Genomic DNA, 23,209 nt, shown 5'->3' on the forward strand with positions numbered 1-23,209 from the left:
GCGCAGAGTAGCTGTTGTAAAAATGTTGTGTGGAAGAAATGAACTCCCAAATATATATATATATATATATACGGAAAATTGTATACTTACCTATCGGTAATTTTCCTTTCCTGGCTCCAATCCATGGCAGCATACAATGGGTATGGCTCCGCCCCCAGCCCAATCACAGGACCAGTTATACTATAAATTAAAGCCCGCCTCCCAAGGCCACCATTCTCGTAACAAGTACTCAATGCGAAAGCCATGGGAGGGTCCTGTATGCTGCCATGGATTGGAGCCAGGAAAGGAAAATTACCGATAGGTAAGTATACAATTTTCCGTTTTCCTGACACCAATCCATGGCAGCATACAATGGGATATAGCGATCACACATCCAGGGAGGGTAGTTCTGAGATATTTATATATTTGTACCACATTCAGAACCAACTTCACCTTAGACAAGACTCCTGGATAGACCCTGTAATGGGACAGGGACAGATACCAGGTTACCGCCTTCCAGAATAACGCTGGAGGTACATCACTAATTCTATCCGTAAGGAGACATCCCTCGGAAGAGCGAACCCAGAGACTAATCTGTGGCTCCCTCTGCTTGATCAGGCACAATGCATTTGACCTCGTGCACACAGAGTGCTACTTCCTAAACGCACCAGAAAGATGAACAGATCGACCTGAAAGAAGACGAGGTAACCTCTATTTTCCTCCCCAGCATAGCAGCCACATTTCGGGCATAAGCTGAAACAAAAAACTTGTCTGTGAAATGGAAGCAATAAGGTGGTTTGAAGGCTAATCTTGACTATCCAACACCCTCCTCCCCGAGGAGATTGCTGTAAGAAACTATTTTACACGTTACTGTCCATCCTGAGTAAGCGTGATCTAGATGAAGTCGAGGAAGGAAGAACATATACAGCACTATCTGTAGATTCTAAGGGAAAGAGATTCTACTGAAGAATAAATTCTTGTGCAAGTCCTTTGTGTCTTAGAGGATTAATATATAGAGGGTACTGATACCCAAGTACACATTGCTTGCCTGAAGGAAGTTCAATATATCCATCATGGCAAGGTGAAAGAGAGACAAAACCTATTAAGCTGGTGAAGTCTATGAAATTATTCCGCACTGTAGAATATAATGTGATGTTCGGAAGGGTCAGAGTCTACAAGAGAGGGAACCCTACCCGGCTAATTGTGGGTACCATCTAGGAACCCAAATCCATTTGGACTGAAGGAAGCATATGCATTCAAATATCCATTGCTCTCTCCCTTAGAACGTTTTCTTGACAAGGAGTGTCTGTACTCTGAGGGATTACCATCAGGATGAGATCTGGATAACCCGACTTGCTGCTGATCCACAGAAACTTCTGGATAAGAAAACATTAATTGTCGTCCAGGGCTTCTTGGCTTACAGTATCAGCCAGGAAATTTTGGGGAGTCCAGCGCTGAATCCTCGAACAGAGGTACCCCCATCAGCAGTGAGCGGTTCCCATACATGTATGAGCAGACACCAAATCTTTGGAACACAAGATCATCCAGTTGTTCATTGAAGTAATGCAGAGATTCCTTGGATCCAAAACGCTCTCTGAACTCCAAGATGCTGAAGACATATTCCCCCTGAAGGATTGTCACCGACCTCGGATTAAAAGGCTGTTGAAGTGATTTGCACATAGGAAACCTTCATCAACCCGGCCCCTGGATAGGCACATAGATAACAGTTGAAACAGGCTCGCTGGCTGTAGCCACATCCATAATCTCATATTTGGAATCATCCAGAATCAATGGCACAGGGAATGTCTTCTCTGTCTTCTGAAGAACCCTGTTGAAAGACTTTTAGCCTCCAATAAGTATTGGATCACCATTTGAATTGATCCGTCAACTGGAGACACCAAGGAGTTGTCCCGTCAACTGGAGACACCAAGGAGTTGTCCCGTCAACTGGAGACACCAAGGAGTTGTCCCGTCAACTGGAGACACCAAGGAGTTGTCCCGTCAACTGGAGACACCAAGGAGTTGCCCCGTCAACTGGAGACACCAAGGGGTAGGATAGAGGCATTCCCCCTTGGCGATCACTTTTAACTTGATCAGAGCCTAACTTAAAAATGGTTCCATGGACTGCTAGAGTATGAGCATGCTGAACAACCAGCAGGATGACGCTTCAATAGTTGGAATACTCGTTCACTCAAGAAGGCTGTGACTGGATGCAATCTTTTGGAAAATGACCTAGGACTGTGGCGAGGCCAAAGGGCAGGGTAACAAACAAAAGTGGAACTTTAGAATGGCAAGTAAGACATTTGATGAAGGACAGGCGCGCAGGAATGTGAGCCCACATCTGCCAGGCACAGTGTCCCATAGTCAGTTTCTGGCTTAAGTGATGGATATAGTGATTCCATATGCAATATTTGGATCCTGATCCATTTGTTTAAAGTGTTCAGACCAAGACCAGTCTGAAGTCTCCTGGTTGTCCCACTAGGACAATTAGAGGATAAAAGCTTGATATCTTTGGACTGGAAAAGATTACGAGACACTATTTGGATATGTGTACATATAACCCAGCTTTGCTTGCACCAAGGAACCTGATGGTAATGAGAGAAGAAAAACCTGACCATGTCCGTCTTGAACTCTTAACAGGACCCATGAGCATATACTCTGAACAGTAAATGCTCAAACTTTTGTAAGCTCCCACAACCCGATACCTACTGGGCAAGTTGGTCAGAAGTGTTGGAAATGCAACAGCATATCCTAATGTACTGAAATGTCTTTTGAGCTGTAGATGGCGCTGTAGTGGAATGCTGGTCCCTGTGTGGATGTGATACACACACACGAAGTCCCTTTTCTTAACAATGTTATATCCATTCATGTAATGGCCTAAGCAAGTCAACTTAATTCAGCATTCCTCAAGATCTCAGTGTTTCATTTGGACACACAACCAACCAGAAGACCCCTCAAAAGAATGTTTGTTCTTCTAGGGAGGGAGTAATCTTGGTTTGTTTGAAAGAAGAAAGGAGGATGGTGAATTCTTACATCCCCTTTGACATTAGATATTGGCGTGTGTGTGTGTGTGTGGTGAGATCTGTACCAACTGCAGTCCCGGATGAGCAATGCAGCATATCCATAGCAGCCTCACTATGAAACCACTGCCAATTTCAATTCATTTAGAAACTACTATGTCCCTGAGACCTTATTGCCAGCAAATGTTGATATTTGAACCCTTGTATCTACAGGTGCCTTCAGGATGCTGAAGAGATGCAGAAATTAGCAGCATCAGTAACTGAAACTCTGCAGAGTAAAGTAGGTTTCACAGCCTAAAGACTTCCTCCCAGGTTAAAGGCTTTATTGTTTTGATTTCTTTTTATAATGGTTTCTCTAATAAGTGATGTTTTGTTTGTTGCATTTGCAAAACAAAAAGCACACATTTTCTTGGATTCTTTTTATTTATGATCATATCATGTACATCTGTGCAACTATAAGGACAATTTTGCTAAATATGTCATCCTGTTTTTAAAAACAATGCAGTATCATCTTTTTGTTGTAGTAGCATCGAAAAACCAATGATTCCTCCTTTTTTTTTTTTCTGTTTGCCAAATGCCATGAAGAAGGGGTTTCCTTTTTCTGTAGCAGAAAGGAAATACTATTACAAAATAACCCTACTAGGCACAATTTCTATTAATGCTGTTTGCATAACCTAATTCAAATATCTTAGAAGAACTGCAGCCCGTTGTGGGGAAATCCTTTCACTTTTACAGTGTCCATATACCTCTATCAGCCATCCACACAATACATGGTTTGAATTTTTCTGTGTGTGTTGTGTGTGTTGTGTGTGTTTGTTTTTTTTCTTTCTCAGGATGTCACAGTTAAATTGTTCTAAAATGGGTAAAAATGATCTTGGGTGTTGTGCTTCCATGCCACAATGCGATCGGTGCTTTCAATGTTCTACCTTATGTCACTTTTTTGTTTTATCAATGTAAAGAGATGGAAAAGGTGGGCACATGCAGTTTTTTTTTGAGGATACCAGACCCTTTACTGCAATTTGACAATTTCTCCCTTTGTCAAGTAAAGTTGGTAAACATGTAGAAGTAGACCTGTACAGGTTAATTAGAAAGCTAAGTAATCAGCCTTGCTAGAAAGGATAAAGTGCAGTAGAAGGGATAAAATACAGCACCTCTAGAGGAAGCCTGGAGCAGCATTTTCTTCAGGAATTATAAATATTTCATTCCTTTTGGTTATTCATCCTAGAAAAACTCTCAACATACCTTTTATGTAAATCTTTGAATTAATACTTTTGACTCTTGATATCACAAACCTTTTAATGTATGCATTTTGTCTTTCAGCCAGTGTTGGATGACCAGTTGGTTAAATGGTTGTCTTGGACATCTAGAGGTTTATTGGCTCCCCTTGCAGCTGCCATGGGAGGAATTGCCAGTCAAGAAGTCTTGAAAGCAGTGACAGAAAAGTTTTCACCTTTGCAACAGTGGGTATGTTTTCCAGGCTTTTGTTTTTTACTTGGATTGTATTAGTGCTGTAATCTTCATATAAAAATACATTACATTTAATAAACCCTTTTTTTAGTTAGGATTTAAATTTTCGAATGTTAATACATATAAAGTTCCAAATATGGTCTGTGAGATACCTGAGGTTCCTCCACACAGCTTGGGTGACTTCTTCCATATATACAGTAAGTGTGGCCACCAAAGGACAGGAAGGGTGTTTTCCTAGGATTAGCAGGTGAAAGTAAAGGTTAAAAAAAAAAATGAAATAGAAGCTAATGCAGCCACTGGTAAGCTGCATTATGTTACATTTCTGTATTTAGGTTTACACTTGGGTACAAGTGTCTACCTAGTTTTTACTCCAGTTTTAATGCGGCTTAAATGGGAGTGTGACATACTGCATTTAAGTATGCCAAATGGGTTTACGTGTCCTTGAGCTCCTTTTTAAAAGAGCTGATGAGTGTTACGACAATTAAATTAGGGTGTGTTGAAGCTTAAAAATATTAAAAGGTAAACCTACATAAAAGCGAAAGATTCTTCCTAAAAAAAAAAATTATTTTAAAGCCCAAGCTCTGTACAATGGAGGTCTTTAGCATGCTTTATTTGTGTTTCTTTATACTTGTGTTTTTTTGTTTTTTTTCTTTTAAAGTCTTCAGGTTGGTCACCTGACTCACTAGGTACTGTACTGTACTATTTAGTCTTCTCCTGGCTGTGTGCAGTCCTTGATGATGCAGAGAGTAGCTCTGGTACACAGAGAATGAAGGGTGCTATGACACCCACCAGGGGATTATAACACCCACCAGGGATTATGACACCCTATATTCACAGAAGTCCTCAGTTTCCTGGGTTGGGTGGCACTGGACATCATTCAACCCAGACATCTTGTAGCGAAGAACAGTTACTATGAGGGACAGCTCCAGATTGAAATTGAGTTTGGAATGCTTAGCTGGTTTCTGGTTATAAGAACCCAGTTGAGTTTTTTTTATTTAATTTAAAAGAAAAACAATTTGCCTGGAGTTAGGCTGTAATGTGCATGGTAGCTATGTCACACTATCATTATAGTTTGCAAAAGACCATATGCGCTGAACCTAGCTGTTTGGGAGTTTCTATCTCTTGCGTGCAGGCCAGGATGTACAAGGCATATAATGCCCCATATGTTTTTCTTTTCTTCTCATAGCCAAAGTCCTATTGAGGCAAATAACCTACAGAAGTTCAGTTAACTTTGGATAGTTTTAGAGCGTTGTATTGCAATATTAGTTTTAGCTGCAAATTAAACTCCATCTAGAACCAAGTACCACATTTTCTATGAGTAGAAGTTGTTTGTGTTACATATTTTCCATGTACGGTATTTACATGCATACTCGCATATACTTCCAATAACATTAGTTTATAGTAATTTGATTAATTTTAGATGCACTGTTTGGTGTTTTTCCAGCTATTTTTGGATGTCCTGGACATTGTCAAACCACTGGAACAAATCGGCAAAGAAGAATTCCTTCCAAGGTACAAATTTATTTTAATTATGTACTGGACATTAAGGAGTTGTGTATATGGATGTTGCTGTCAAACACAGGCTTTTACATTTAAATGCAGAGCAGTTCAAACACATGCATTCAAAAAGCTGCATTTGCCCTACTTTGCCTGCAATCTTCAGTAGGAGAGACACCATGCAAAGCAGGTCAAATGCAGCGTCAGAACCACTTTAACAATTAACTATGTTGAATTAGCCACAGAAAGCGCCCTTCCTAGTGCTGGACTGTGAACAACTGTCAAGCAAAGCTGCTTAACATTTAAAATCTGACCTAACAGCCTCTATACAAGAGGCGATCACCCCCTAACTACAGGAACTCCGTGGTTTGGTAGAACATCAAGATATGCATATCACACGCTGGAAGACTCTCCAAAAACACCTTTCAGTTAATGCAGAAAAGCTTGATGACCTTGAATTGGATGGGGAGGATTAATCTGTACCTAGTAGGCCTAAAGGAAACCAAAAATTAGCAAATCTTTCAAGAGATTGTGCTCCAAGGTCTTCCCATCACTGCCCCTATAGTGGAGAGGGTTCATAGACTTGGACCACTAAGGCCAGATCTGGCTCCATCACATTGAGTCATTGTTAGCTACCAGGACTTGGAGAAAGCAAAAAAAATCTTTGAGCCTACTGCTGTCAAAGAAACCTTGTTGTAAACTATAACAAAAACTACTGGCCTTCTTGGAATATTCCACTGAAGTGACAAGGAAATACAAGACCTTCATTGGTATTTGTCAGTTTCTGCTGGGTAAGAGGATTATTATCATTATATATCGCCAGCGGTTTGCACAGTGCTTTACAAAATGGGGGAGACAGAGTTGAAAAACAATTTAAGCACAATAGGGTTAGAAGGGCCATGAGCTTTCAATCTAGTCATGAGCTTGCAATCTAGTAATTTGCCCTTGCACACTGGGCTGTCCTCCGACTTAACACACTGGCGGGCGAGCAAAGCGATTTCACCAACTCTCCTATCAATGTCCCCAGCAATGAAGTCCACCAGCTCCTCAAATTTGTGTTCTGCAGCAAGAAGCGTGTCTACTCACTTGACTTTTAATGAACCTGCGACAGCGTAAGACCCTTTGGGGGACACTGTATTTCCTTTGCAACATGGTAGTGACAATAGGGGGGTAGCAGTTATCTCCAATTTTTTGTTTATTTTTGTTGCTTTCCTCTCCTCCTGTTCTTCTATTCAGCTGAGCGATGTGGCCCTGTAACAAGTATCTCTTGGAGGGAGATTACTCACCCAAGTCTGGGAGGTGCTCTGGGTTGTTTTCCCCAAATAACAAGACAAACTCTAGCATCACCTTGAGAAATTACATGCTGATGTAGTTCTACTCGCTTATATGAATCCCAATACATATAAAAATTCTGGGTGGCATCCATCCTGGGTGCCCTGAAGTAAAGCTGTGATCCTAATCCATAAACATTTTGGCCTTTTAAAATTTTATCACTAAGCCATGATTCGGTGGGGGGACATTGGGCCTGTGACACGCTTAAGTTTGCGTCAATGACCATCACTGTATTCAATGTCTATTGCCCAAATACTGGCAGCTCATGATTCTTGGAAGAGACTAACCAACATGATCACACCTTATTAGTAGAGACTTAAACGTGGTCCAAAATCCCTAAATGAACAATCACCAGCTTACAACCTGCCATTGGCCTGCTCATCCACTTTAAAAAAGGAAAGATTTCACTGCGTATATATATCGGCTTGCACAACAGCTAGCGATGCATATAATATGTATAAAAACAACATACATGTCCAGAATAGATCCACCCAATCTATAGTAGGCAGACCTGTAATTTCTGGATCGAGAAATACTGTGGACATATTGGAGTACTGAAAGAGATGCAATTTTTCAGGTTTGGCAGTAAATCATGCAGGTTTTTGGCGACTGGTCCATGGCAGCTTTATCACATGAGAAATTCACAAGGTGTGGTTAAAACCAAACCCACTGACGTTGCAGATAACTATGCACAATACTGAATTACATTTTATTCAGCCAAATTCATAGATCCTGAAGGCAGTGATGACTTTCTTTATTGCTTGTACCTCACTTCTTTAAATGATGATCTCCATCACCTCAACTGCATGATAACCACAGAGGAGGTGATGCTGGATGTCCCCCAGCTCTGTTGACTTGAAAGCCCCGGGCATAGTTGGTCTGTCCACCGAATTCCAGAGCGTGCGTGTGTTGTGAGCCTCTGCAGTTGTACAACATATGTTCTCTCATAAAATCTATTCTGAAATGGGGAAGGAGGCTATTTCCCTCATCAATGAAACTTGGCAAGCCTGTCAAGATATGCCAGAGATTGTTTAAATGGCACTAACTTTTACACCAGCACTACGCAGGAAACCCAAATCTACACGACCATGGATCTTGTTTTGGTCTGTTGCATCCCCTGCTATATTCAACCAAATATCTTCAGAATCCTTCGATCACACTTCACAATTCCCATGCACCCTGCATATACCTAAAATCTAAACCACAAACTAAGCATTACATTTCTTGGAGAGATACTTTGTGTAATTCCCAAAACATCCCTCTACACCCAATCTCATGTCCAAGCTTTTCTAGACCTACCAATTGATCTGACCCTAGATCTTTTAGCAAAGAGTTTGGCCACCAGAAAACGCATACTTAGTGAAACATGGCATGTGCAGGATTTTTCACAGAGCCTACTACACTATACTTTTAATGTTACGCCAAAGGGAGAAATCGCACGCCCACTATCTTACTGCATGCCCCAAATGCAAAAACCTTAATTGAACCATGTCCTATGGCAATGCCCAACCATCCACACCTGGCAACAAATGTACACATTTCTGGCTGCTACCACAAGCCATTAAAAGACATTAGCAACAACAACTACCTTATTCTAGACAACCAAGACAGCAGACCCCAGTTTAACCCAGTACCAAATGTGAGCAACTATGTATCTTGGCTGCCAAGCCATGTACTGTATATGGTGCAACTGTATACTAAATTTTTATAAACCTTTTATAAGCAATAATGTTTACAGGGTTGTTGAATACTCTGTTATCTGAATTATGTTATATGCATGCTTTATGACATACTGTTAGCAAAAAATGTGTATATATATATATTAGAAAGGAACTCATACTCTTTCTATTACAAATAACGGCACTTTTATCATTCTACTGATTTTACAAAGTACGTTTTCTTTTACACCATGTTCCTTTTGTGATGCAACAATGAGATGAAAAAAAGTATTTGAAAAAAAGAAAACACTTTCTAGAATTTTTCTTTAAAGTGAGTCTCTGCTTTGCCCATGAAGGACCCTACCATTTGCACAGACTCCGCAAGAGAGATTAATGTGATAGTACTTTGGGGTGCCATTCCATATCAAACCGTTGATAAGCAAAATTCAGTTTAAAAATGAATGTCACTGCAAAGTGGTAACACATGGTAAAATATTCAATACCTAACGCATAGGTGTGGGGCCTTAGAATTTGCACAGGCTCCCATGTCACAGCATTGGATATATGAGCCAGCCAGTTTCCAGTGGTATAGTTGCTACATACCTACATTCACATTTTGAAGTGCCCATTTCTCTATACTGAATTCTTTATGGTTTTTAAAGACTATTCAAAAATGCCTTTTGTAAAAATCCACACTGAAGAAAAAAAATCTGCATGTGGGTGACTTGTATGTAGCTACATTAACCGTAGTAGAATGTAAAATATGTAGTTATACAGATCCTATATGTAAAACATGAATATAAGAACTAGACTGCCACGTACATGGATTATATGGGATGATAAAGTTGCTAATTATGTTGATTTGATTAATCTGTTCTGGAAAAAGGACAATCCTAAATTGTTAATGTTGGGTGGAACATTACTTCAAAAATCTATACCTAGGGCAGAAAACATCCTAGTTACACCCTTTTAAAATACATGTAGGTGATTGCTGACATTGTGACACCATTTGTATTTTTTTTTATGTAGGGGAGATCGATATGATGCTCTCAGAGCTTGCATTGGAGACTCTTTTTGTAAGAAGATTCACAACATGAATGTTTTCCTGGTATGTCATTTTTTTTCTTTTCTTGTAAATTAGTGTTATTAAACAGATTTATCATGCATGTCAAACAATCTCAATCTTGAATTCACATAAATGTTATCTACAAGAAACAACTTGCCTTTTTATAAATATAGTCTTGTGACTAAAGGGAAAAATACAAATGTTGTTGAGAGCAAAGCAAACATCATGTTGTAGTGCAGGGAAGAATTAATATGGGCCCCTGGGAGAGAGGGTATAAGTGAACTAAACTGGATCTCGCTGTGTGGTACTTCAATCTAAGAATAGATGGATAAACAAATGTATCCCACTAAGCATGTTTCACCCAATCACAATCCTAGATGATTAATTAAGCCTTAGTATAATTTAGGGCTGGTAATGATTGAAATTTTCCTGTTCGATTAATCAAATTTTTTTTAAATCGATTAATCGACTAATTTCGATTTAATTATAACGCACATACAGAGGGGGGTCTCACCAGAGCTTTGAGGGGGGCCTCACCAGGGTAGCAGGGCTCTGTGGGGTCTAACCAGCCTTGTTGGAACAACAAGAGGGCGCAAAACTAGGTCAGCTGACTGCCTGGACCGCACATATCAGGGAAGGTGACAGGAACAATAAATATATATGTATAATGTACTTACTTATGCGAGTCTGGGAACCAGATGTGAACCGGCCTGTGAGGAGGATCAGGATGTCCAGAATGTATGTTGAATGGCGGCAGCCTCAGGCAATATATCAGCCGCCATTCAACATACATTCTGGACATCCTGATCCTCCTCACAGGCCGGTTCACATCTGGTTCCCAGACCCACATAAGTAAGTACATTATACATATATATTTATTGTTCCTGTCACCTTCCCTGATATGTTCGGTCCAGGCAGTCAGCTGACCTAGTTTTGCGCCTTCTTGTTTCTCTCTTTGGTTTTCACATCCGATGCACTCATGAACCAGGAGACTTCCCCCAACCCCCAAGTAGCAGAACACCAGTGCCTGCGACCCTGGGATATAAGAATGAAGGCATGCTGGGACTTGCAGTTCAACTACAACCAGCATGCCTTCATTGGCCCTGTACACCTCTCCACATCACCCAGGGAACTACATGTCCCAGCATGCCCTTATGGTCTTTGTACACCGCCCCCCACATAAATCACCCAGGGAACTACAAGTTCCAGCATGCAAGCCCCCTGCAGTAGTTCCCTGCGTGATATGTGAGAGTTGTACAGGAGCAGTGAGTGCATGCTGGGACTTGTAGTTCCCTGTATGATACAAGGCTATTTTAATTACTTTCCTCATGAAAATACAATGCCATTATAGTACAGTAACTTTTGAACTCAACTATATTCTATTCAATGTTTCTATAATGACATTGTATTACTAGTACTTTCATGAGGACAGTAATTAAAATAGCCTTCTATCATACAGGGAACTACAAGTCGCAGCTGAACTGCCGACTTGTAGTTTCCTAGTAGTACAATGACATTATAGAACATGGAATAGAATATAGTCAGTTTCAGCCATATTCTATTCCATGTTCTATAGCTTGAGCAGGGTGCTGTAAAAAAACATACCAGCGTGGGGGGACAGCGGCCGGGAACATCGAGGCGTGTCTCTGTATCAGGTGTCTGCTGCTGGGTCCTCGCAGCTGAGGTAACGAAGGGAAGGGGGAGGAGTCCGGTGACGTCACGTACATCGACATCAACGGACTCCTCCCTCCTTCCCTTCGTTACCAATCACGGACAACTACATCACCCAACTCCTCCCCCCTTCCCTTCGTTAGCCGACAGAGCCACTCGGGGAGGGGGGGAGGAGTCCGGTGACGTCGATGTCCGTGACGTAACCGTATCTCAAACGGAAGCCGGCAGGGGGGGTGAGTACTTTGATAGATCAAAATAATTTTGATCGATCAAAGAAATTAACGATTAATCGACGGATTAATCGTTAATTTCCGCACCCCTAGTATAATTACTTCCAATCTTCCGTTGATAGGTTAAGTCCCCAAACGGTACAACAATATCCCTCCCATAGTTCAATGTGAGCACATGTCCCAATTCCCAGAGTCCAAGTAACAAACAGATCTGGAAAATCCAATAGCCAATCATATAGGGTATCTTAATCACAGATTTACTGCCAATATACATATTTTGCTTTTAGATCTCCTTCCAGTATCATGGGAAGAAAGCATACCACTGTTAAGTACAATTGATAAGTTATCTATACATGAGATGTTATTGCTGAACACTGGATGATGCACTAATGTCCAAAATTTGCTATAAGATGCAGTGGATGCGGGAGGTTTGACTTGTGGGGGAGGGGGGCTAGGATGCTGTGTGTGTGTGTGGTTTTTTTTTTTTATTATTGGTGATTTGTAATAGTGTGCATCTCAATAAAGCTTTAACATTTTAAGATGTTGTGAAGAATATATGTTCAATGAGTGCACTCTAAAACCCCAAACTACTTGTGTGAATATTTCTATTTTTTTATGTGTCAACACATTTTGCTGGATTGGGAAAAGTTAGAAAACTGGGAGGGGGCAGCAAATGCTCTCATATAAGTGTAACTACACCAATGGTGCAATTGCACGTTTTAATTTTGATAATAAAGCAATTTTGTGTTTGCTAATATTTCAGAAGATCTACAGGGGCAGGCTATATTTTATTATAACTCCTTTATAGGGAGCGGCTATATATACTAGATGATTTGTGAAGTTTAAGCTCTTTATGACCACAGTCTGAATCATTTTTAGGCACTGTTTCCTGTGCTGAGGGAAATGTAATCCTCATTCCATATATAATCTGCTAGTTCATAGACAACACCATCATTGACGGCTGTACGTTTCAGTTGAAAATTCAGGAATCGGTCAACATGGTTCGTGATTTACAAACAAACCTCTGCAGCCTTTAGATAGCACTGTGCATCTTGCAGTTCACTGAGATCGAGGTCATGTTAAAGTGTATCTAAAGACCAAAAATGAAAGGTTTTAACTAGGGATGTCCCGATGCCACTTTTTTAAGACCAAGTACAAGTACTGGCCCTCATGTACTTGCCGATACCAATTACCGATAACCATATACTCTGTCCAAATAAAAACAAAAAAAAGCTTTGACTTTAGATCGATTTTTCATATTTTAGAAAATATGTTAAATAGAAATGCACTTTTATTACATTTCGTCACTTCAGAATAAAGCAAGATATTTATTAAAATGGTATATTAAAATAAAAAAAACTTTTATGTCGCTAAAAAGTGTAAAAATGAATTGGGTAGCAAAATAAGAGTTTATATTGAGCTAACCAATGGTGAATTAAACTTTGGTGTGGGCATCTGTTCATGACAGGGTTAATGGAATATTAAGTGGAATCCAATTAATGGCTATTAAAAAAAAAAAAAAAATGTCTGTTTTCAGGATGGATTTTGCATCTAATATGGCTACTAAATTACTTTTTGCAGGTTGGATGCGGTGCTATTGGTTGTGAAATGCTGAAAAATTTTGCACTTCTTGGGGTTGGTTCTGGCTCAGAGAGAGGATTGGTAAGCATTTGACCTGTAGATTATCCTTGTAATGGTTTTTAGAATTCGTGAGGCCATATTACCATTTTTTTTTCCCTCTGTGTGTTTTTAAAAAGGCGTTTTCCACCTAAAACAGACCTCTTCTATCTACTTCTGTTTCCTCTGTGAAACAGTGGGAAGTCCTCTATTCTGAAGCACTCGCTATCCATAGAGAGTAGTGACACTAGGCACCTTTACTTTCATATAATATTTCATTAGTCCATTGGGACTATGTTTACATCAACGAATTGGTGTGACATGAGGACAGCACATTGTTTTATCATAGTTATTATACCTCATATGATGTCAGTCAGTGATTTAAGCAGAGAACCCAGAATGTGTAGAATAGAATCTTTTGAGCTTCCAGTACCAGTCACATGGTAGTGTTGGGTAGGTTTCCCAGAAACTAAATTATCAGTAGCTGTAATGGTCGCTTTCTGTATGCTGTTTACTAGTGAGTAGAGTTTTACAGGCACATTGCACATATTAAAACTTTCTAGCTATTGTGGATTTGCAAACCTTTATCTACTCTTACCTGATGGCACCATTTTACAGCTAAAAGCTTCTACAGAAGGCAGCTTCTGGTTGTTGTCTGCCTTGGCTATATGATATGGTAAAGGTAAATATTACTTATGATATCTGAATTTTATTTTTTTCCTTCTATTTTGACTGAAATATAAAACTTAGCAGCACATCTACTGTATTCATTTATTTGCTCAGCACATATTCAGGTGTTCTCCCAAGTTTTCTTTTTTGTTTAACACTTCTTTTTATGTACACATAATACATAATGAAATACATATGTTCAGTTATTTTGTTTGCTTTTAGGTCACAGTTACTGACCCCGACTTGATTGAAAAATCAAACTTGAACAGGCAGTTTCTCTTCCGACCTCACCACATTCAGGTATGTTTACATAGCTTATGTCTGATGGAGCTGTTACCAGGTTTACCAGTTGTGCCATACCAATGTTTTCCATGTCACTTGTTAAGGTGAACTGACGGCAAACCAATAAATACACAACCTGATTGATTTATTGACAATGTACACCCTGACTGATTTACTCCTTTTATCTCCTCCTGACCAGGTATTTTGTACCTTTTTTAGGAGCTGTAGTGTCCAATCAGAAGGCTTTCCCTAATTTTATTTGGTTTCATTTTTCTTTTTATCAGCTGCTTTGCCCTTTTGCACTCAAGGGGTAATCCAAAGATAACACAGCAATAAAATAACTTTTGAGGGTGGAGAAGAGTAAAGCTGGGTATACACGGTTGGAAAACAAAGGTTTTAGAATTAAATGCTAATAGTTAAAGGGGTCAATTTGACAATCCATTTCATTCATAGTGATGAAAACAAATTGAAGTGACAGGATAGAGAATTGTGGTAGAAATGTAAAAATTTGGTTTTCGTTCTGGAAACTCCATTCATTCCAAAATAAAATGTTAAATTCAAACAAACATTAGGAATGACAATTGTGAAGTCTTTGATAGCATTATTGAATGTTATGATAAGATTTTTCATATGGAAGTTTTTACAAAAATCTACCAGTGTATGGCCAGCTTTAGGACCCATTCACACCCAAATTGGACCTAAAATGTAAGTCGATGGAGGTCTGTTTACGTGCAATCTTTGTTGACTTCAGTTTCCGTTCTGCTGAGGTGTTTAGTTTTTTTTTTTTTCATTTTTGCCATCCGTTATTTTAGTTAATATGTCCTAAATGGACAAACGTGTGTGTGTTTTTTTGTTTTTTTTTTTGTTACTTTCATTCTGTTGCATTCAATTTTTGACACAGTCCGTTATGTTGCGTTGAAACAAAGTAGAGCATGCTCTACTTTTTTCAGCACACTGCACCGCAACAGAACAGAGCGGTGTGAACTGGTCCCATTCACACTCATTCATTTTTTTAGGTTACCATCTTTTTCTTGGTATCTGGCCAGTTTATATTTCTGCTTGTATTTATCTAGTTATGCAGCCCCCCAATTTATAGAGAAAAATAGAGTTGGCAAGTGAAGCCAACTCTCCATAATTTTTTTTTTTTTATTACAGTTGACATGTTTTAAACACCAACAAAATTAAAATGCTTCAATACTCACCCTCAATCCATTGTTGTGTCCCCCTTTCGTATTTTTCATCACTAGATGTCCTAAGTACCCTAGGTTGGCTTTAAACATGATAACGCCACCACCCGCTTTTAAATAGCTTTCATGCATAGTGAATTAACAATGAAATATTTTTATTCTGCCTTTCTAGAAACCTAAAAGTTGTACTGCTGCTGCTGCAACCATAAACATCAACCCAGAGTTAAAAATAGATCCGCGGCTGGATAAGGTGTGTCCTGCCACAGAGAATACCTATAGAGATGAGTTTTACCTCAGACAAGACATCATTGTGAATGCACTGGACAATGTGGAGGCCAGAAGATATGTAGACAGGTAGATATCTGTAGATTTCTCACTTATGAGATGACCAATTGCTTCATCTGTCACTTATGTATGACATACTGTAAGAATGATCTCTTATTATATTTAGGTGAAACCGCATTATCCAAAAGAGAAACCATTATTTCTTTCCATGTGAAGTGTGGCTTTTTTAATGTTTCACAATATATTGTCATTTTTATTACATTTTCCATAATATTATTCCCTAAAACTTTTTATCAGGTGCAGTCAGCATTCTTGCTGGACTAGTGCTGTGAAAAAATATATGTACAGTTCCCAGCAGTCCTGATATAGGATTCACCCAGAAAGCTTGGATCCTGTGAGCCATGGTCTATCTAAGTCTAAGTGAAAACACATTGGGAGGAATTTATCAAAACTGGAGCAGACGCCCAGGGCAACCAATCAGCATCTCTTCAGTTTGCTCAGTTGGGATTCGAAAATGAGAGAGAGAGAGAAAAGCTGATTGGTTGCAATGCAAATCTGCTCCAGAGTTTGTCTTCTACAGTTTTGATGAATTACCCCCATTGACAAGATATGAGTTGGATCATGTTGAGGCTTACCGCATCCCATGATGGAAACGTCAGGAACTAGAGGCCTGGATAGTGTTATTTTATTATGTGTTATTATTTCATTGACACTCCCATAGTTTTTATGAAATTGTGTATTTCAAGTCATCAATATACTTCCTAGTATTTGGCAACATTTTATTTCTCTTTATGGTAAGCACAGCATGACTTGTATAATCATATACCACTAACCTTAATTTGCTAATGAGAACTTTACATCCACTTTATTCAGTTTGCCTTCCCTGGCCGCTCCACCATCCCATCCCAATTCTCATCATTGTCATCTACTTCCACCATCGACCTATTAAAGCACTTTTCTTTGTTTTATGTTTGCTGATTCAGGAACAAAGGGGGAGATGTACAAAGGGTTGCGCAAAATTTGCTTTTACCTCAGCTGCACACATAAAAGAAAGTTGCACAGATAGGATTGTAAATTTTTTCTTAAAAAGAAAACTATGGGGTAATTTTTTTTTTTAATCCCATAGTTCTGTTTAGGGTCACGGAGGACCTATACTAACGCCCTCCTGTGACCCAAAGCTCAGTATATTGCCCGCTATATACTGAGAGCGCCGCAGCCGGGTCGGATCCCAACAGTACTGTTGTGATCCAAGCAGCTGCGTGAGTGACAGCTGGCTCTGCCTAGAGGCAAAGTCAGATGTGCCCGGCCCCTCCCTCACCGTTCCTCCAGTCAGCGCTGGAGGATCAGAGAGGAGAGGGGGAAAATACCTGCGGGGAGCAGTGACAGTCACTGCTCTCTGCATATAGATGATCGGGAAGTGAGCGGATTGACGATATGTGTTCGCTCACTTCCCAATCTATAGAGCCGACGTGCGACAGTTGTATTGCAATACGTCAGCTCTAACTATGAGGGTAAGTGGAAAGCACTCGCCTCATAGTTCTCCTTTAATTGTTTAAAAAAACACCAAAGTGAACTAAAAGCTTGAAGAAAAAAAACGGTTTGCATCTACTCTATTAAAGGAGAACTATGGGGTTAGGGCTTTTCCCCAGAACTAAGGGTAACGGTAGGACACTAACTAGCGTCCTCCCGTCACCCAAAGCTCAGTATACGGCGAGCTGCAGCTCGCGGTATACTGAGGCGCCGGAACGAATCCCGACAATTCTGTCTGGATCCACCCAGCTGCGTGAGTGACAGCTGGCTCTGCCTATCTAGAGGCAGAGCCAGCTGTACCCACCCCTGTCCGTTCCGCCAGTCAGCGCTGGAGGACAGGGGAGGGGGGATCCCTGCAGGGAGCCATGAGTGACAGTCACGGCTCTCTGCAGGGACAGATCGAGAAGTGAGCGACTGTATGTGTTCGCTCACTTCACGATCTACTGAGCCGACCTGTGACAGTTTCATTGTCACAGGTCGGCTCAGATTATGAGGCTGAGTGAAAATCACTCATCTCATAGTTCTCCTTTTAATGATCTATGTATACAGCAAATTGTTTATCTCAGTGCTTCCACAACTCACTTCAACTGAAATATATGTGTATGCTTCTATATGTGACAGTGTTAGTCAGCACTTTGTTGGCACTGTGTCTGCTCTGAAGTTGAAGAACCTGTTGTTGAGGAAGTCCCAGTATAAACATGTAGTCATAGGGGCTGACTTACAAAATGTAGTGCAAAGAAAACTTGACCAAATGTTGCCTAAAGCATACAGTCAGGAATGCGATTGTTTTCCATGGATAAGAATACACTTGTTGCATGGGTTTTCTTTGCTATTCTTTTGTAACTTAGCCTTTCTGAAAGTGTGCTGAAATGTGTAGTTTCACCACAGCCACTAGATAGCAACAGGTTGCGGTAGAATGCTTTTGGAAAGTTGAATGTTCAACCCATATAAAGAGTGCATCTTCTAAAAGGCCTGTGTGTGTCCACTTTCAGGATTCACTATTAATAAATGCTAGACCTAACACTGAACATTTTGCTATGGAGGTGTTCCCTCATACATCTAGGCTTCATCTTTACACACCAGTTAGGTGTTACAAGTTATGGACTTCTACTTCTTCTTACAGTCGGGCAGTGTCCAACATGCGTCCACTTCTCGACTCAGGAACAATGGGGACGAAGGGACACACAGAAGTGATTGTGCCTCAATTAACAGAATCCTACAACAGTTATGTAAGTAGTAAAGGATTGAATTCTAGTTACAGTAAATGGAGTCCCTTGTCGATTTTAAACTTTTGGGCACTCCAGTAGTATCATGTTGCTACAAGGGTAGGCATGTTATCATGTTCCTACAAATAAGGCTCTTACTCCTTATTCTACAGTTACTCGGTCTCTGTGCTCCTGCAGTATTTTCCATATCGTCAAATGTTCTTGTTTTCCCCCCAGATAAACCAGCACAGGGACTGTCTACATGCTCCTTCATTCCTTCCTTAAAGAAGTACTCCAGGAAAACTTTTTCTTAACCTTTTCAGTGGAGCTATCCCCACCCTGCAAGGGTTAAGTGCTCATTTGTGTCTAGGTTTCTCCCTCTTGCCTCTCTGCTCCTCCACTGCAGCATTGGATTCTTCCTCTGCATCCTCGCATCTATACACAATGTATAGAATGTGATGATTTATGGGACCTTAGAACGTTGCAGAGGTGGAGGAGAGAGACAGTCTAAGAAGGACAGTCTAAGAAGCCTGTGTGTGTGTATTGTGTTGCTGTTTCTTGTTTTTTGTTTCCCTTTTCCTGGACACAAACAAGCACTTAACCATTGCAGTGTGGGGATTGCCCCACTGCAAGGGTTACATTTATTTTTTTTCACCTGGAGCTCTTCTTTAAACAGGAAAATTTGTTAAACCAGAATATTCTTTTTCAGAAGCAGAAGGTCTGTCATAAGATATTGTCTTCAATAAACAATTTGTGACACTTTTCTGGTGGTATGGCTGTGTTAGAAAGTTTTGCAACAACTGGGCAACAGTATTCCCACTATGGCTGTGACAAATTTATTGAGAAATACCGCCATATTGGTGGCCAAAAAATCAGAGGTAAATAAGACCTCTTCCATGTTTAAAATAAATTGTGCCACATGTGGAAGTATTGTGTCCTAGACAAAATTCTGCAAAAGAATATGGACACTGGCACTCCAATAGCAGATATAATACGTCTATTTACTTACGTACATGCAAAAAAGTAGCATAGCACACTTAGTGCTCAAGCATAACAAAATAAACTCCACAGGCATAGTGTCATGTTTGGTAGGCCTCAAGAAATATAATACTGCATCAAGACCAGATTCATTAGGGATGCAGGTGTATAAGGACGAAATGTCCATCGATTCGCTCACTTCCCAATCTATAGAGCCGACGTGCGACAGTTGTATTGCAATACGTCAGCTCTAACTATGAGGGTAAGTGGAAAGCACTCGCCTCATAGTTCTCCTTTAATTGTTTAAAAAAACACCAAAGTGAACTAAAAGCTTGAAGAAAAAAAACGGTTTGCATCTACTCTATTAAAGGAGAACTATGGGGTTAGGGCTTTTCCCCAGAACTAAGGGTAACGGTAGGACACTAACTAGCGTCCTCCCGTCACCCAAAGCTCAGTATACGGCGAGCTGCAGCTCGCGGTATACTGAGGCGCCGGAACGAATCCCGACAATTCTGTCTGGATCCACCCAGCTGCGTGAGTGACAGCTGGCTCTGCCTATCTAGAGGCAGAGCCAGCTGTACCCACCCCTGTCCGTTCCGCCAGTCAGCGCTGGAGGACAGGGGAGGGGGGATCCCTGCAGGGAGCCATGAGTGACAGTCACGGCTCTCTGCAGGGACAGATCGAGAAGTGAGCGACTGTATGTGTTCGCTCACTTCACGATCTACTGAGCCGACCTGTGACAGTTTCATTGTCACAGGTCGGCTCAGATTATGAGGCTGAGTGAAAATCACTCATCTCATAGTTCTCCTTTTAATGATCTATGTATACAGCAAATTGTTTATCTCAGTGCTTCCACAACTCACTTCAACTGAAATATATGTGTATGCTTCTATATGTGACAGTGTTAGTCAGCACTTTGTTGGCACTGTGTCTGCTCTGAAGTTGAAGAACCTGTTGTTGAGGAAGTCCCAGTATAAACATGTAGTCATAGGGGCTGACTTACAAAATGTAGTGCAAAGAAAACTTGACCAAATGTTGCCTAAAGCATACAGTCAGGAATGCGATTGTTTTCCATGGATAAGAATACACTTGTTGCATGGGTTTTCTTTGCTATTCTTTTGTAACTTAGCCTTTCTGAAAGTGTGCTGAAATGTGTAGTTTCACCACAGCCACTAGATAGCAACAGGTTGCGGTAGAATGCTTTTGGAAAGTTGAATGTTCAACCCATATAAAGAGTGCATCTTCTAAAAGGCCTGTGTGTGTCCACTTTCAGGATTCACTATTAATAAATGCTAGACCTAACACTGAACATTTTGCTATGGAGGTGTTCCCTCATACATCTAGGCTTCATCTTTACACACCAGTTAGGTGTTACAAGTTATGGACTTCTACTTCTTCTTACAGTCGGGCAGTGTCCAACATGCGTCCACTTCTCGACTCAGGAACAATGGGGACGAAGGGACACACAGAAGTGATTGTGCCTCAATTAACAGAATCCTACAACAGTTATGTAAGTAGTAAAGGATTGAATTCTAGTTACAGTAAATGGAGTCCCTTGTCGATTTTAAACTTTTGGGCACTCCAGTAGTATCATGTTGCTACAAGGGTAGGCATGTTATCATGTTCCTACAAATAAGGCTCTTACTCCTTATTCTACAGTTACTCGGTCTCTGTGCTCCTGCAGTATTTTCCATATCGTCAAATGTTCTTGTTTTCCCCCCAGATAAACCAGCACAGGGACTGTCTACATGCTCCTTCATTCCTTCCTTAAAGAAGTACTCCAGGAAAACTTTTTCTTAACCTTTTCAGTGGAGCTATCCCCACCCTGCAAGGGTTAAGTGCTCATTTGTGTCTAGGTTTCTCCCTCTTGCCTCTCTGCTCCTCCACTGCAGCATTGGATTCTTCCTCTGCATCCTCGCATCTATACACAATGTATAGAATGTGATGATTTATGGGACCTTAGAACGTTGCAGAGGTGGAGGAGAGAGACAGTCTAAGAAGGACAGTCTAAGAAGCCTGTGTGTGTGTATTGTGTTGCTGTTTCTTGTTTTTTGTTTCCCTTTTCCTGGACACAAACAAGCACTTAACCATTGCAGTGTGGGGATTGCCCCACTGCAAGGGTTACATTTATTTTTTTTCACCTGGAGCTCTTCTTTAAACAGGAAAATTTGTTAAACCAGAATATTCTTTTTCAGAAGCAGAAGGTCTGTCATAAGATATTGTCTTCAATAAACAATTTGTGACACTTTTCTGGTGGTATGGCTGTGTTAGAAAGTTTTGCAACAACTGGGCAACAGTATTCCCACTATGGCTGTGACAAATTTATTGAGAAATACCGCCATATTGGTGGCCAAAAAATCAGAGGTAAATAAGACCTCTTCCATGTTTAAAATAAATTGTGCCACATGTGGAAGTATTGTGTCCTAGACAAAATTCTGCAAAAGAATATGGACACTGGCACTCCAATAGCAGATATAATACGTCTATTTACTTACGTACATGCAAAAAAGTAGCATAGCACACTTAGTGCTCAAGCATAACAAAATAAACTCCACAGGCATAGTGTCATGTTTGGTAGGCCTCAAGAAATATAATACTGCATCAAGACCAGATTCATTAGGGATGCAGGTGTATAAGGACGAAATGTCCATCGTGGCCAAATGCCAATCGGCATGAGCAGTGTTAAATTGCTGGAGTTTATGAAGAAAGTGACTGGTGTCCCTGGTATATGCTGGCAGTTTCTTAACAAGAAGCTGTAGTATAGTGTCTAACATCCTGGCCATGGGTTGCGTAACTGAATCTGTACCTGACACAATAGGGCGGAATTTTAATGGATATAAGCCTTTGTGGATTTTAGGTAGTCCATACACCACTGGTAGTCGGGGATATTCGTCAACCAGATACCCTGCTACCCTGCTAAGAAACCTCCACCACCTCGACCTTTCTCTTCTCCACTCTGCTACTGACTCCCTCTTTGACAAAATCTCACCCCTGTCCTGCCCTGACCTGGCTACTTCTGTTTTTAACAACTCACTCTCATCCTCTCTAGACACCTTGGCTCCCCTCACAACACGCAGACTTAGACCACGCCCGCTACAACCGTGGCAAACTGAAGTTACCAAACATCAAAAAAGACAAAGCCGCGCTCTTGAGCGACTGTGGCGGAGAACTAGGTCTCTGCAAGACTTTACCCTGTACAAAGCTGCCCTGATAAAATAAAACTCCTCCCTCCGTGCTGCCAAACAAACTTATTTTGTCACTCTCATTAACACACTCTCATCCAGACCTCGTCAACTCTTTTCTACCTTCAAGTCTCTACTATGTCCTCCACCACCACCACCCACTAACTCACTCACTGCCCAGGACATTGCCATTCATTTCAAAAACAAAATAGATACCATTCGAGATCAGATCGCCACTGTCCAATCAACTGCTCCTTTTATTATAGTACCTGATCCTCCATCACACTTGTTACTTTCCTCTTTTGACCCTGTCACCACAGAGGAGGTTACTAAGCTTCTCTCTGACACCCACCTC

At 40.6% G+C, this 23,209-nt stretch overlaps 1 protein-coding gene across 1 annotated transcript in view; it reads left to right on the forward strand.

Moving 5' to 3' along the window:
* UBA6 (ubiquitin like modifier activating enzyme 6) overlaps positions 1–23,209 on the forward strand; it is a 79,107-nt gene that overhangs the window by 23,307 nt on the left and 32,591 nt on the right. Inside the window, exons 13-20 of the mRNA XM_018559919.1 lie at positions 3,212–3,278; positions 4,319–4,462; positions 5,910–5,977; positions 9,982–10,060; positions 13,501–13,581; positions 14,428–14,505; positions 15,847–16,028; positions 18,613–18,718. Coding sequence (XP_018415421.1) covers positions 3,212–3,278; positions 4,319–4,462; positions 5,910–5,977; positions 9,982–10,060; positions 13,501–13,581; positions 14,428–14,505; positions 15,847–16,028; positions 18,613–18,718 — 805 coding nt within the window. The remainder of the gene's footprint in view (positions 1–3,211; positions 3,279–4,318; positions 4,463–5,909; positions 5,978–9,981; positions 10,061–13,500; positions 13,582–14,427; positions 14,506–15,846; positions 16,029–18,612; positions 18,719–23,209) is intronic.

The sequence above is a fragment of the Nanorana parkeri genome, unplaced genomic scaffold (assembly GCF_000935625.1).
Source record: "Nanorana parkeri isolate BGI_ZX_2015 unplaced genomic scaffold, ASM93562v1 scaffold421, whole genome shotgun sequence".
NCBI lineage: Eukaryota > Metazoa > Chordata > Amphibia > Anura > Dicroglossidae > Nanorana > Nanorana parkeri.